Source organism: Pseudoliparis swirei, chromosome 2 (assembly GCF_029220125.1).
Source record: "Pseudoliparis swirei isolate HS2019 ecotype Mariana Trench chromosome 2, NWPU_hadal_v1, whole genome shotgun sequence".
In the NCBI taxonomy this organism is placed as follows: Eukaryota; Metazoa; Chordata; class Actinopteri; order Perciformes; family Liparidae; genus Pseudoliparis; species Pseudoliparis swirei.
The window spans coordinates 5,431,324-5,447,602 of NC_079389.1; the positions used below are offsets into that span (position 1 = coordinate 5,431,324).

The following is a 16,279-nucleotide window of genomic DNA, read 5'->3' on the forward strand; positions in this document are numbered from 1 at the left end:
AGACCCGCTGAACCTGTTTTTTTTTTTTACAGCAGCAGAATGTTTATAAAAAACTTAGATTTATTGCCCGCTCAGAAATATTTATTATAAGTCATTCTCGGTGACACCTCTGCTTTAAGACTCAGCACTGGAAGAATTTTAACGAGAACCTTTGATTCATCGTTTCCTTCAGACAGGAACTCACTATATTAACTTCTTTTTTTACAATTCACAATTTTCATCTTGCCGGTTTGTCGCAAACGCCACACCAACGGTGTTTCCGTGGTGATGGGTTTATCACAAAAAACAAAACAAGACCAATAAATATAACACAGTTGACCACAAATTATGTAAAAAAATTGCTTTCTTCAGCCTCCTCAAATAAATATAGTGTATTTAACAATAACCCACAGTATTGTGTGTAATTTGAAATAAGATTTGTTTGCGATCATCATCAACTGACCCTTTACGCAACTCTTTTTTTTCCAGGATTATGCGGACATCTTATGTGTGACACCTTGTCCTAAATATTTTCTCCCATGTCAGTTCTCCATAACAGGACCCAGGGCAGGCTACCTATTTCGCGGAAAATAGCCCCAAAGACAACTCTTGGTAATTACTTTTCTGACTTAAAGCTGAGTTCAGAGGTCAGAAAAACACTCTTGACCTTGTGTCTGACCTTTCTACCTGTCTTCTTCCTCACTATCCTGCACTTAGACAAGGTTTTTTGTTTTGTTTCTACATTCTGCAGGACATACATGATTCACTTTTTTTCTCCCAGGTCTACTAACGTACACTATATTTCTCAGCTCCCACCACAACCACTACACAGGAATCTCTGTCGACCCCTGGACCCACACTGCCTGTGGCCATCAAACAGCCAATCGGTAAACAGTTAACTGTAGTTCACTTTGAAAAAAGCTTTGTGGCTCTCATTCAGGCTGTGTGCAGTCATAGACTTGGCAGACTGTAATTGGAGAGGCTGTCAATGCTTTGTAATTATATGCATGATTAAGAATAGCATGCTCTGATTGAGGACAGCGGCTATATCCTCCCTGTGGAAACCAACGGCCTCGGCCTTGGCTGCATGATGTCTAAGCAAAGCAACAAAAGCTTGCAGAAACTCTTAAAGATTTCTTGGATTCTGTTGGGAATGGAAAGTTGTTTTTAAAGTAACATTGATTTGCTATATATATATAAATGACCAAACTTGATCTAAGAACCCTGTAGGGCGCCAACCCATTCGCCAGGAATTGTATTTACATTACTTTAAACAATGGACCTATAGAATGTTGGAGTTTTTGCATTTGTTAAAGTGACGAAGTACGAGCGACGTGTCAAGCGAGTAACAGAGTGACCGCTCCTGAACGTTACGTTGTAAGATAACGAATATAAGAAAGCAGAAATTTGGGCAGCCGTGCGTTTATTGCGTGAAACCTTATTTATGAAATGTATTTTCAGTCTGGCGACTTGGTGTTGGTGGCGCTCAGTCAAATTTATTTAAAATCAGTCATTTCTCTTCTTTGGCATTCGTAAATCCATATTTACCTACGCAACCGTGCATCAGTTCATAATACTATACATGCTAATGTTGGACAGTAGTAACAGTTTGATTACTCATCACCATTTTTGCTGATTACAAACTTGAGGCTTTCGCTTTAAATGCAGCTCAGGGGATGTCAAGTCTGCATGACTGCATGCACCAGACATTCCTCTCTCTCTCCAGCAGGGTCCCGAGTCTAGTTTTCATCATCTACTTCTCTTGTGTTACCCTGTCCTTCCGTATTTCTTTCTCTAGCCGTTATCTTATATTTGCAGGTAACCTTATTCTGACTAAATTGTTCTTCAAGGTTTGTCATAAAAATGCTATGTTACAATTTTGGGCTTTGATCCATCCAACATCCATCCTGGAGGCATCACACAACTAGTTAGACTTGTTCAATTCCAAATCTAGATAATAATCTGTAGCCCTCATTATCCCTCAATCAACCCGTCAGTTATTCATCTTCTGATTTGGAAGATCTAGTCCCTGTTGAGACACAGACATATTTTCCATTTATTTTTTATATACAGGAGCAAATTCAAATAAAAAGAAATGAGGCCAATGTTACCTGTGTTTGGTTGGTTGTCTTATTCCACTGAATTAACCTACAACACCCAAAAACAGAATTATTTTAAACATTTAATGGCCACCCAGTTGAGATTAGGAACTAAAGGTTGCACATGTCATGTTATCTATTGGTTTCTCTCTCTCTCTCTCTCTCTCTCTCTCTATGTCTCTCTCTCTCTCTATTTTCTAACTTCCCATCAAAATCCGACAGCAAGCAACCAGTCAGCAATTATTAAACCCTCATCTGTCAGAGGCTCTTGGAGGCACAGCCAATGGATTTGGATGGCCGTCACTCATAGGCTTCCTAGCCCTGGTAGCTTGGTCTGTTCGTAGTAACATGGTTGTTACATTTCAAATACCTCCATATGGCCTGTCTGCCTTTTAAATTGGATCCACTCATATCAGACATGATCTCGGTAGACATTTGCTAGATCATGTAACATTTGCTTTAGCTCTGTGATCTCTCAGGCCAGTAGCTGTTGGCACTCAGTAAAATAACCTTTCCTCAAGAATATTATGTTTAAAATGTATATGTTCAAATACGGTATGGTAGCTTCATTGCTATATCTTCTCTCTTATACAACCCAGGAGGAGGAGACCTCTCCACATCTGTGATGCCTCCTTTCATGGAGGTCACGTTAGCTTCCAAGTCCCATCTTCCACTACACATAACAGCCACCATTACGTCTGTGCCAGTTACTCAGAAAAATGTAAAGGAACATGGAGGGCATCTTCGTCAACCACAACAAAAGCCTCAACCAAAACCTAAACCTACACCTCTCCATCGGACCCAACCACTACCTCAACTTACATCAAAGCCCATACCTCAAACCCATCCACAATCCCAAGCAACATCCCAGACCATACCCCAGACTCAACCCCAACCAAAAGCTCACCCAACATACCAGGCCATACCCCAGACTCAACCGCAACCGCAAGCAACATCCCAGACCATACTCCAGACTCAACCCCAACCAAAAGCTCACCCAACATACCAGCCCATACCCCAGACCCAACCGCAAGCAACATCCAAGACCATACTCCAGACTCAACCACTACCCAAACCCACATCAAAGCCCATACCCCAAACCCAACCACAACCCAAAGCAACATATCAGACCATACTCCAGACTCAACCCCAACCGAAACCTCACCCAACATACCAGCCCATACCCCAGACCCAAACCAATCCACAACCCCAAGCAACATCCCATACCATACTCCAGACTCAACCCCAACCAAAAGCTCACCCAACATACCAGCCCATACCCCAGACCCAACCGCAAGCAACACCCAAGACCATACTCCAGACTCAACCACAACCCAAACCCACATCAAAGCCCATACCCCAACCACAACCCAAAGCAACATATCAGACCATACTCCAGAATCAATCCCAACCAAAACCTCACCCAGCATACCAGCCCATACCCCAGACCCAACCACAAGCCACATCCCAAACCATACTCCAGACCCAACTGCAACCCCAACACACATCAAAGCCTCTAACCCAAACCCATCCACAACCCCAAGCAACATCCCAGACCATACTCCACAGTCAACACCAAGCAACATCTCAGCCCATACTCCAGACCCAATCTCAAACAAAACCTCACCCAACATACCAGCCCATACCCCAGATCCAACTGCAATCAAAGCCTCAACCCACGTCAAAGCCCATACCCCAGACCCAACCACAATTCCAACCAACATCTCAGCCCATACTCCAGACCCAACCTCAATCTCAATCTCGGCCAAAGACACATTCCCAATCACAGCCTCAAACCACAACCCAGCCGACACCTCTGGAACATCCACAAATACATCAACCAACCCTTCTTCACATAACTAAGACCAAACAAGAACTACCAAAGATAAAAATCCAGCCCCTAACTCAACCACAATTTAGAACTACACCTCAGCCACAAACGCAACAAAAGACCAAGCCACAACTTCCATTAAAAACCAACCTAGAGCCTCAACTAACCTCCAAGCAGCAGTCTAAGGACAAACCAGCAGCTAAACCAAAGAACAGTCTTTCTCAACCCAAGCACAAAAAAAAGCCTCAACAAAAGAGCAAACCCAAGGCTAAAACTCATTCTCAATCAAAGAGCCAACTTAAGTTCAAAACAAAGCTTCGACCAAAAAAGCAGCCAAAGCCTCTTGAAAAGCCCCCAAAAAAGGACCAACAAAAACCCAACCCAAAGATTAAGCCGCGGCCCAAAACACAACCTCCAACAAAGAAAAAGGCTCAACCTGTATCTCATAATCAACCCATTCCCCAACCACAACCTTCACCAAATGCCCAGACTCAATCCCCACTTGAACCTCTACCCAGGCCACAACCTCAACCTGGGCTTCAATCTCAGTCCAGGACCGACTCTGATCCCACCAAGGTCACCCCAAGGCAGGCAGTTTCTCCGGGTAAAAACCCTTCTTTTTGCAATCAGCAATCCACACAATGAAGTATTAAGAGTGTATCTAAATTTTATTTTAAAAGGGGCATATGGATTTGAATTTCTGTTGTTTATTTGTTGAGGAGAAGTGGTCAAAACCAGATATGTTATCTTGATTTTAGTTGCTAAAATGTATCTTTGAGGTAGATTTTGTTTTTATAAACTGCAAACAGTGGTACAATGTTCTTAATTGGTAAGACACAGTTAAAGTCCATAGACGTAAGATCTAATTGGTTCCTCTAGTCTAAAGTTGAGAGTTGTCTGACGACATGAAAGCGTTTACTCTTCGTAGATATCATGATGACAACAGCTGCTTTTATTTAAATACAATAACCTGGTGTTCCATCATCTCTATTATGCCCCCTTTAAAAGTAAAGAATACATTTCTGTTATGTTAGATAAATAGTGAGTTTTCTTTCATGCAGCTCCTAGTTCACCAAGAGAGGGCAAACCTCTGCCAAGACCCGCCCTGGCTACAAAGAAGGCTGGTAGTTACAATAAGGGTAAACACAATGGCAAGTTTGTCCCGTAACCATCTCTGCTTTCATCAAGTCACATGGAACCCAGTGCTTTTCAGTTGTACTTCAAACCATTGGATGATGTCACTGCTTCCCCATCTCCATCTCCATCCTACCACCATACACAACCCACTCCACCCCATCATTGCCCCTGCCTCCATGTTTACCTCTATTTTCAGCTGAGCACACTCACCTCACGCCTGGCCCATTCAAACCCACAACGAGCTCATCTCTCAAGCTCATGTATGCCTCTCTGTCATTCCAGTCATTGTCCACTGTTCTACCTTGTTTTCCTCGATGTGCTCTATCATTTATTCCATCTAGGTAAAGCGCTCACGCTGTCAGAAGTGGATCATCTCTAACCCCCCAAAATTACCTTTCTGCTCATCTAGGTACTGGGGTCATCAGGAAATCCGTTGCTGAAGTTCCTCGTTCTCCCGTTAGCTCATCAGTACTTCTAGCGGGACGAAACTCCACGCAGTCCCGCACCCGGGTTCCTCCTCCTTCCCCTCGTAATAGTGGCAGACCATTTCCTCCATCCAAGACATTCACATCCTCTCACAGATCCAGCACACCTGAGGGTAATGGAGCACTTATCTTCCTTTTATTGTTTTATCCCAAATAGCTACCTCCGGTTACCCTCTCCGAGGCTCTCATCTGCAAAAAGAGGCAAACAAAACTACTGGCTCTTGATTTGGCATATGATCTGTGTTTGAATGCACACAATAGCCATTTGGATGTGTGTACCTTTGTCCATCTCCCGCTCGATCTTCTTTACCTCTTCTCTCCACGCTCTGCCATATGTTGCTCGTGAGTATTTCACCGTTTTACCACAAGCAGCAGGGACATCTCTCGGGTCAAGATCGTTTCTATAATTTACGGTCCCGTATGCTGGCCGGGTGGAACGTCTGGCCACAGCACGAGCCAGAACACATCACATGTTACACTACCCATGCCAGACAGTACAGCTACCATAGTCTCTCTTTTCTTTCTGTCACCGTATCTCTACCTACACACAACCGCACGTGAACTCTCAAAGGACCGAATTACAGCTTTCGCATTCATGGCGATCCAATTTGAATATCCAGAACATCTGTAAAACCAAGTTGAAGACGTAAACAAGTCTCGAACTGTTTTTTGAGTGAGTAAGAAAAAGGATGGTAAGAAGAAAGAGAAAAAAAGCATCCATCCTGTCTGACGTTCTTCTCATTTGGTATTTGTTTGTCACAGTGACACACAAATACATTTCTAATGGACCTTTTTCTCCCTCCAACAGCCGACGGGGCACATCATAAGGGGAACGCTCTACCTAAACCTGGGATGTGGTCGAGAGGGAAACCGGGTAAAGACAAACCAAGATAACTACCTTTCAGCGTTGCTCATTCCCCTACCTGCGATACACAGTTATACCTCCTCACAGTCCCACTGATCTGTGCTTTTGACCTTATCGTGCTTTGTGATTGTCAACTTGTCTGTCAGTGTGACACGTTGTGGCTGGTCATGATCTGTGTTCTGCAATTGTGCCAATAGCGTATACTCGACTGAGACTGAACCCATTGTTCTAATTTTAGCCGATACATGTCCTCTCCATATTGTTTAGTTTATTGCACATATGGACCTGTAATCAGGAACTAGTTTGAATTATTTTTTTAATAGCTTCGGCCTGCTTCTTGTGAAAGGTGAATGTGATTTGTCCTTTTTTTGGGGGAGTTTATCACATTCTTTCCATTCGGCCAGGCAAGGCTCAGTTCATTAGAATTATTGAATCAATCTGAAGTAATGTAAACCAAGTCCGGGGCCACATGTATGACACTCACTCCTTGTTCGGAGTTGTGAAGAGAGGTTGCGCTTCAGTCCAATGTCACAGCTGGTGTGTGTTATTTCTGGAAACTGACAGTTTCAGAGGTCTTCAAGGAGTCACATGGCTCTCTGGAAGCAACTCTACAGAAACTATGTGTATCTGCCTGGCAACCTGCACACACATCCAAGCACAATGCTCCTTATTACTGTTTCTACCTTTCTAAAGAAAAGTTGTAATCTACTCAAAATAGTATCATTATGACTTGTCATACTACACAGCACTCTGCAACTTTGCACTGTATACATTAGGTGGTGCAGAGTTTGCTTTTGCCGTGAATTAGAGCATATCCTTGACAGTTTTATTGAGCTCAGTTTTACATTGGCATTTCAACTTGAAATTGTTTCAAAAATCTGCTTCTGGTGGACTGCAGGTGTCCATCCATAAATCCCATCAATGAAATCTTAGTATGCGCTGCAAAAGCAACAAATCCCAGTGGTGTGAGACACAGGTATGCATTACAGTGGGAATATATTTCTAGGACTGAATGTTAGTCTCTGTGTTTTGATTGCATCTATTTTCACATTCTCGCCCTAAAGATGAAGTTATTTGACAGAAGCCAGCGCTTGCACCACCGCTGCTGTTTTACATCACAGACCTGAATCTGAGGCCTTCGGAAGGGTAGAGACCCGGTCTGCTGTTTGAGAGGTTTATTGTGCGACAGCAAACCAAACACACACACACCCGCTGTATCTCACCTATCTATGTCTTCATTCATACACCGATGGCAGACGACCATGTAAGGTGCCAAATTGCAATTTAACTTCTTGGTGCATTTTTCACTATATTTGACATTAATAATAATAATAATAATACATTTATTTTATAAGGCGCCTTTCAAGGCACTCAAGGTCGCCGTACATCACATTAAAAACAGTTCAAGGATGGACACAATTAAAAAAGCAGAACAGTCTGCAGCAGAGCAACAAAGAGGGGGAACAAGTTAGGCATAGGCCTGCCTGAAAAGGTGCACTGTAAAAAGAAAACACTTGGACGAACTTAATTGAATTACTTCAATTGGTAACACACAAATTAATTAAGCTTTCTCAAATTAAGTAAACAAGTTGGATTAAAACAATTACTTTTAGTTGGATGTATGTTAAAATAAGATTTTATTTTCAAATCAATGGTAAAATGATGGGAACTTAACTTCTAAGTTTCCAGTTTTTCCAACTCAATTATTTGCTTGATCCGAAAGTAAAATACTGCTCCTTTACAACCCAATAATACAGTTTCTGGAAAGGTAATTATTTTTGTAGGAACCGTAGTGTGAAACTTGAGTTAGTTCAATCCAATAAAAAGACCTTTCCCCCACATTACAATTTTAAGTTGTCTGAAAGAAATTATAGGCTGAAATCTGAACCTTCTTATGAAAATGTAAAAAAAATAGACAAAGAAATGTATAAAATACAAAAGTACATTGACTTCACGAAAGCAGAAATCTGATTGAGACTCATTTAAAAATGTACGTTAGTTCAACTACTCCTGACAAACTCTTTTTACAGTCAAAACTGTCAATCAAACCTGTGATGTAACAGCTGGGGTACCCATGCACACACGTCTCTTCACATTATACATCATGTGCTCATTTCCTGTCCAATTAAACATGACTTTGCTCTTCTGAACCGGCCGTCCTTCACTACGCGTAACCCCCGTCTACCTCGACACTGGCATTTACATGACTTCATCACCGTCGTGTGCGTCTTTCCTTAGGAGCACATGTTTGTCGTTTTCTGTCAGTTACACCACGTGGTACCAAGAGGCCCACCTTGACTGTATTCTCAGAACTTATCCGTGAGACTCGCTGGCAGATGTTGTTTGAGTTTTGTCTTGATAGCCTCAACTCCTTTTCTCTTGGGAGTGGATGACAGAGATCACTGATTCATGCTGATTTAGGTCAGCTGCGTGGGAGGAAACAAATCCAAGACAAATGTTTGGCCTCAAGAAATTGGACAATTACAGATTCTTCTTGACAGGGTTGTCATGAAAGAATCTCTCAGATAAGGACGAGAGAAATGGTGAAGGGAGTGGAAATGAATCCCAACTGGTAAAAAAAGCGAGTTTAACCACCACCGCTGAGGGTGCTTTCAAACCCTAACCTCCTTGGATAGCACCCTAAGATATCACAAACATATTCAGGACGCTAGGCTTGTTTAACAACGTTACACACTTTCTCAATAATACAGTGTAGAGCTCAGTTTAACTGACCTGCTAGTCTCCATCTGAGAGCTTGGCTTTATTGGATTGTTTTCTCCACGGTGGTCAAACAGCATCAGATCCAACATTATTTATAAGGCATAATCATACACAAATGGTTGGATCTGCAATCTCACTTTCTAGTTATTGGATTCAGTCAGGACTTTAAAAGCCATTCTTGTGGGGATTTGTGGTGAGTGGTTAAAGCATGGGTTCATAGTTGCAAGGTTTCCCAACACTGACATGGTTTTCATTAGTCAAAGAGCCGTGGCTCTGCTCTGTGGCAGCGCTTCACAAAGTGACTTTTCACGACTCCACATGCAATCCCCTCGTCTTGAATGTGCTTGATTGTTTCTTGTAGCCTGTAAACTTCACGTGCTTTCATCATTATTGCAAATTAACCAATAACACTTGTTTCCAGTGTTTTCTTTTCTTGTATCTCTTCTTCAGTTCCGACCACCTGTTCTGTATCAATGTGATTCTTAATCTGAAATGGACTCTTGTTTTTTCCCACAAGTCCCGGCAGTCCTGCGTCCCCCTATTCCTGCCCACAAGAGACCCAACCTCGTGGGGAAGCCCAGTGACCATGGTGAGTGCACCAGGGATGGCTGCACTGACCACTGACCACTGACCACTGCTGCACCGTGTCCTGGATACTGTAATTAGGAGGGAAGGAAGGACTCCACCACCCCCATGCTCTCTCTATGTCTCACCCCCACCCCCATGCTCTCTCTATGTCCCCCCCTAATGCTCTTTCTAGTTATACACATGCTTGCCTTAAGCTACTTCTTTAGCCAGAGGTTCTCAAACTGTTCCTTCGTCCCCTCCTTTCGATGCAGGAATACTGAACGCTTCCCTTAACCATCTACCACGTTGGAGTTAAACCAGCAAAAAGTTTTTAGTTATAGGAATAATAATTCAACACCTTGAGAAAAAATGTTATTTAGATTTCCTTCTGAGAGCGACACCATGTCACGGCCAGATAGGCTTCACTAAATTTAGCACCTAGAGGAAGCGGCTCGCTCGGTTCTGTCCAAAGGTAACGAAAGTGGAGACTCCAGGAAGTCAGCGTACCCAGCCAATAAATAGCTCTTTACGAAAAAAGAAGAAGTTTTTACACTATTTCTTTGCATCGATTAAACAATATATACCGTTCTAGGGGGCATTTTCTTGCCTTGTTTGGCCACTTATTGCTCAAGGAGCGCACTTTATTTCCATTTCTAAAAAACTGCCCATGTTGAATGTGTCCGTGTTTTGTAGTTTTTTACTACATCTTTATACGAGTCGGAAAGCACTTTTGTTTGTTTATTAATCCCACGTGAATCCCATTTAGGCTGCAATGCCTCTACGCCCTTCCGAATCAGCTTTATTGGCCACGTGTGCTCTTGGTTTGAGAACCACTCGGGCTTATTAACTCTTCGGCCATCGTTTGAAACACAAAATAAAAACCCTGAATCAGTTTGCAATGAAAAGGATTTAGAGCGTTAGTGTGTTTATTAATCATCAAAACAGCATTCATCTGAACGCAGCTCAACAGCTCAGTGTGTGTTCATGATTGTGAGCATCTGGGCACCCGGAGTCCCAGCAGACATATTCTGGGTGACCTTTCTCCCCTTTTAAAAGAGCACAAGAGATGTGACTCAACAAGCAATCTCTGATCTTTCGAGCAGCCAGGAAAACGCCACTGAATTGCTCACTGAGGATGGCCAGAACTGATCTCTTCTCCTCCTCCTCCTCCTCCTCCTACTCTGTCCTCAGACAAACCCATGGACCTGAAAAAGGGGGACAAGGAGTCCATCTTGAAGACATTCCCTCTGGTTACAGTCAAGCCCAAGCAAGAGCGCAGACCGCAGCACACGACCACCTCGGCCCCGGCAGTAAACAGTACGAGCAACACGACCACGAGAGCAACCCCATGTGACACATGTTGAATTGAGTATACCTCCATGATGGAGAAAGCTTTCTGACTTTTAGTCGATATATTTGTGCGATGTAAATCAAGAGATGTTGGCGATGCAGCTTGCAGGTGTGTAACCCCAAACCTCCTCTCTCCTGCTTTCCCGTCAGCCAGCCCTTTTGACATCAATGAAAACTCCTCCATATTCAGACCCTTGCCCACCTCAGACGTCGACATCATGGGCAAGAAGCGCTTCGTTGGTAAAGACGACATCCTGGCCGACATTTTGAAAATCATCAGCTGTCAAAAAGCATCATAAATTAAGAGTGTCTGTTTTATTTCATTGTATTCCTACCCGTCTGCAGCTCCCCACGTGATATACAAGACGGATAAGAAGCCAGACGAGCCGTGCTCCATCACCTCCTCCCTCAGTTACTTCCCCGACGAGGAGGCGGGCGATCAGAACGTGACGGCTCCGCCACGCAACCCTCCCTCCAACCTCACCGTGGTCACCGTGGAGGGATGCCCGTCTTTCGTCATTCTGGACTGGCAGAAGTCGGACAACGAAACCAGAGGTACTGAGAACACGAGGAGATGCGCACAGGGATACACAGAAAGGGTTCCAACAAGCGTCGGCAACACAAGAGGGCAAAGGGCAAATCTGCCCCTAAGAAATATAATGTTGCCCCTGATAGTACGAGGTGAGGGGCAGAAAATGCCTCCATAATCTTGATAATTTAATAGAGTTTTATTTGTGTTCTTTGTTGTGTGTGTCTTATATGTATTGCCTGTAGGTATGCACACACAAAAATCAAGAAATATTATTTTGAATTATAAAAAAAAACAAAGAAATAAGTTATAATTGTGAATAATTGTATAAAAAATGTAATAACAATAAATAACCACAAAGAAATAAGAATACAATTGAATATGATTGTCTGATTTATGTTTTGTGTTAAACACGTACTACTGCCAACTAGTCTTATTATTACCTAAATAATTATATTTATTATTTTATTATTTTTGAACAAAGGTTAAATGTTGTTTCACAAGTTTCAAAAAGTGCCCCTAATTTTTTTTAAATGCCCCTGGATTTCAGTCATTGGGGGAAACAACTGCCACCTAAATACATATGTAAATGTCTCCCCTGGTTTGAACCCTGTTATATTTGCCGAAAAAAGTTTTGTTTTGCGTAACAACTCCCCTCCGTCGCGCTGCCATTCACAAGAAGTTGTATTTTCTTAAAAGCCACACTTAATAATAAACTAATTGCGTGTCTTCAGAACTGTCAGATTCACCCGGTAACAAGCTGATGAGAGTATAATCTGTGTTCCTGTGGTCAGAGTATGAAGTGGTGTCCACCACCAAAGGACCCAACGGAGAGGAGGTGTCGGTACTGACCACCAACCAGACTCACACGGCCGTGGAGAACCTCAAGCCCGAGAGCAGGTGTGTGGTCCACACGTCATCACGGGCATGTCGAACATGTCTTTCCTGGACTCTGATGAGGTGTCATTTGGGAATCATTAGCGTTGAAGTGACCGTAAGGTGGTCCACTTCGAGGTTCCGCCATGTTTGTTTTTCTTTACTGCTGGTTTCAGAGGGTTCTGTGTTATTTTTTATTCAATGCATACATATTGCTGCCAATAGTGTCATATTATACCCGCGGTCAGCATGGACATGACACGTCAAGAAAGACACCGACACACACAGCGAAGCATTCTTCTGCTAAACATGGATTTAAAACATAGAAATTATTCACATTTTTAAAGAATAATCGGCTTCGCAAGATTATTTATGAGGAAATAAATGCATTTCATCGTGAGCTCAAGAATACATGGTTTGATTTGACACATTATTTGTGTTAGTTTATGAGTAAAGTCCACGGACTGCCTGCTGATGACGTCACGGAGCTTCATGTTGAGCACAGAGAGGCTCTTCATGTGCACGTCGACTTTTACGTAAATGTGCAAGTGAGATGTGTTGTCTTCTTTTAAAAGTGTTTAGTTTCTAATAGAAAGCGACCGAGCGCTCGGAGCCGTCTGTGGGTCAGGGAGTTTTCATTTGGAGCATCTGGAGTCTCAAAACTCACCAGAACCCTCCGGGGCTCAGAACCGGGCCAAACTATCACCATCTGAACACAGCACATGGAATAACCATCAGCTGTGTGTGTGTGCGTGTGTGTGAGTGTGTGAGTGTGTGTGTGTGAGAGTGTGTGTCTGTGTGTGTCCATGTGTGTGTGTCCGTGGTTGTGTGTGTGTGACTGTGTGTGAGTGTCTGTGTGTGTGTGTGAGAGTGTCTGTATGTGTGTGTGTGTGAGTGTGCGACTGTGTGTGTGTGTGGGGGGGGGGTGTCTGTGTGTGTCTCGGTGTGTGTCTGTGTGTGTTTGTGTGTGTGTGTGTGTGTGTATATGTATGTGTGTGAGACTGTGTGTGTGTGTGTGTGAGACTGTGTGTATGACTGTGTGTGTGTGTGTCCGTCCGTCCGTCTGTGTTTGTGTGTGTCCCTCCGTGTGTGTGTCCATGTGTGTGTGTGTGTCCGTCCGTCCGTCTGTGTTTGTGTGTGTGTGTGTCCCTCCGTCCGTGTGTGTGTGTCTGTCCGTGTGTGTGTGTGTGTCCGTCCGTGTGTGTGTGTGTGTCCGTCCGTCCATCTGTGTTTGTGTGTGTGTGTGTTCCTCCGTGTGTGTGTGTGTGTCCGTCCCTCCGTGTGTGTGTGTCCGTCCGTGTGTGTGTGTCCGTCCGTCCATCTGTGTTTGTGTGTGTGTGTGTGTCCCTCCGTGTGTGTGTGTGTCCGTCCGTCCGTGTGTGTCCGTCCGTCTGTGTTTGTGTGTGTCCCTCCATCCGTGTGTGTGTGTGTCCGTCCGTGTGTGTGTGTGTGTGTGTGTGTCCGTCCGTCCGTGTGTGTGTGTGTGTGTGAGACCCATTCTTAGCTGACGAAGGAATGAACACATAATTCCTCCTCTGGAGCTTTGGGATGAATCTGGAATAAAATCTCCTCTCAGTCTGTTTTCTGCCTTTTGTTAATGGATCTTTCTCTTTTATTCCAGTTATGAATTCACCGTGACCCCCAGGAACGAGCTGGGATTCGGGCCCTCCACCGACGCCGTGTCCTTCAGCACAGAATCGGGCAAGTTCCACAAACCATACAATCACATTCAAGATATTCATTTATTTATTCAGGACATTTTTAACGATGTTATTCAAACTGCCACTTTGTTCCCGATGTTCGTAGCCGACCCCCGAGTGAGCGAACACGTGACAGGTGAGCCGCCCGGCAGCATCAAAGCCTTCGACGACGTACTCCGGTTCAAACTCAGATTACATAACGGCTTTCCTCACAGGCAAAACCGCCATCTGGACCCAGTTCCCGTTCAAATCCGACGACTTCTCTGAATGCAACGGGAAGCAGTACGTGAAGCGGACCTGGTACCGGAAGTTCGTGGGAATCCAGCTGTGCAACTCCCTGAGATACAAGATCTACCTGAGCGACTCCCTCAACGGTAACCACACACTCTACTATTCCCTTTTTAGCACCATTATTTACGCCATAATATACTATAACATGGTTTTACATGACCCATTGGACCATTTGAAGGATGTTTTAAATTTGCATAATAAACTACGACATGTTTTATAATTCTTTTTGATGATCTGCTATTCTATTTTTTATGTTTTTAATGACATTTTTATGGGATGACATCTTATTCAGATGCCATACTATGGCATTTATTTCGGCATTTCTTTAACATGATTTCTTTAACATGATAATATACATAATATATATCGACATTTTTTATTTATTTATTAATTATTATTTTCTTTATTTATTATTATTTATTTTTTATTTATTATTTATTATTAAATACTCCTTTTAAATAACATATTTTATGACATTCTATACGATGAAATTTTTATAAACATGTATTTCATGGTATATTATACAAAGCATTTTTTAGGACATTTTTATGATTATGAGATACGCCATTTTTCATCAGATATGACATTTTGTTATGACGGAATATTCTATGGCATCATGTATTATTATTCATTTTTTTACGAAATACATTTTATGATGTTTTATGAAATATAAACTATGGGATTTTTAGTGAGATTTTTTTAATGAAATAATATATATACTATGCATTTTCTGCAGAAATGTATAACATATTACTATGACATTTTTTGGCATTTTATGGCATTTTCTACTAAAATGCTATTCTCATGGCATTGTTATGAGATAGTACACTATTGAAATTGTATGATGTTTTATGAAATATAAACTATGCTATTTTTAATGAGATTTCTTTATGACATAATATATATATTATGCCTTTTCTTTACATTTTTTAAGACATACTATACTATGGCTTTTTATGGCATTCTCGACTAAAATGTGTCATGTCATGCTATACTCATGGCATTGTTATGAGATGGTACACTATTAAAATGTTATGATGTTTTATGATATATAAACTATGGTATTTTTAGTGAGATTTTTTAAATGACATACTAAATTATGACTTTTTATGACATTTTACGGCTTTCTCTACAAGAATGTCATGCCATGCTTTACTCATGGCATTGTTATGAGATAGTACACTATTGACATTTTATGATGTATGGCATGTTTTATGATATAACAAACTATGGTATTTTTAATAAAGTTTTTTTATGACATAATATATATATATATATATTATGCCATAAAAACACTTTGTATATATATTAGGGCTGTGAAACGATTACAATTTTTAATCAGATTAATCACAGGTGTTTGTGGATTAATCATGATTAATCACATATTACCGATATTCTCGGTATATTTTGTGAGAACATAGAGATTTATGACAAAAGACGGATATATACATTTATACATTCTTCTATACAATGGTGCTGCAACTCAGCAGTTATTTAGCAGTTTTCTTCCATATGGAACATTAATACATCTTCATCCTAAACAGAATGTTTAACCCTCCTGTTACCTTTCGGGTCAATTTGACCCCATTCAATGTTTAATGTCGGTGTTCTTTGGGGTCAATTTGACCCCAGGCTGTTTTTCACTGTGTCAAACATATAAGAAATATCAACTTTTTTATTTATTCAAAGGGCTATTTAGGTAGTCAACAAACAAACATAAAGTACCTCACACTTAAACTTGGGAAGCAATATTAATTCTAATAATTTTCTGGAGGTTTTAATTGCTGGGGTCAAATTGACCCCGAGGGTAAAATACGTTAGTAAATGTAAAAGTAACAGGAGGGTTAAA

General features: G+C 41.9%; 1 protein-coding gene across 7 annotated transcripts in view; it reads left to right on the top strand.

The window, feature by feature from the left end:
* The window catches only part of LOC130199349 (target of Nesh-SH3), a 34,157-nt gene that overhangs the window by 15,099 nt on the left and 2,779 nt on the right, over positions 1-16,279 (top strand). For 2 of the 7 annotated variants that reach the window (XM_056422769.1, XM_056422796.1), the window contains exons 8-21: positions 526-591; positions 789-866; positions 2,678-4,513; positions 4,971-5,060; positions 5,456-5,644; positions 6,340-6,405; positions 9,635-9,706; positions 10,876-11,001; positions 11,185-11,274; positions 11,380-11,589; positions 12,358-12,463; positions 14,061-14,140; positions 14,246-14,275; positions 14,355-14,513. In XM_056422769.1, the coding sequence (XP_056278744.1) occupies positions 526-591; positions 789-866; positions 2,678-4,513; positions 4,971-5,060; positions 5,456-5,644; positions 6,340-6,405; positions 9,635-9,706; positions 10,876-11,001; positions 11,185-11,274; positions 11,380-11,589; positions 12,358-12,463; positions 14,061-14,140; positions 14,246-14,275; positions 14,355-14,513 (3,198 nt within the window). The remainder of the gene's footprint in view (positions 1-525; positions 592-788; positions 867-2,677; positions 4,514-4,970; positions 5,061-5,455; positions 5,645-6,339; positions 6,406-9,634; positions 9,707-10,875; positions 11,002-11,184; positions 11,275-11,379; positions 11,590-12,357; positions 12,464-14,060; positions 14,141-14,245; positions 14,276-14,354; positions 14,514-16,279) is intronic. The other 5 variants (XM_056422778.1, XM_056422788.1, XM_056422805.1 and 2 more) reach the window with 5 other exon arrangements.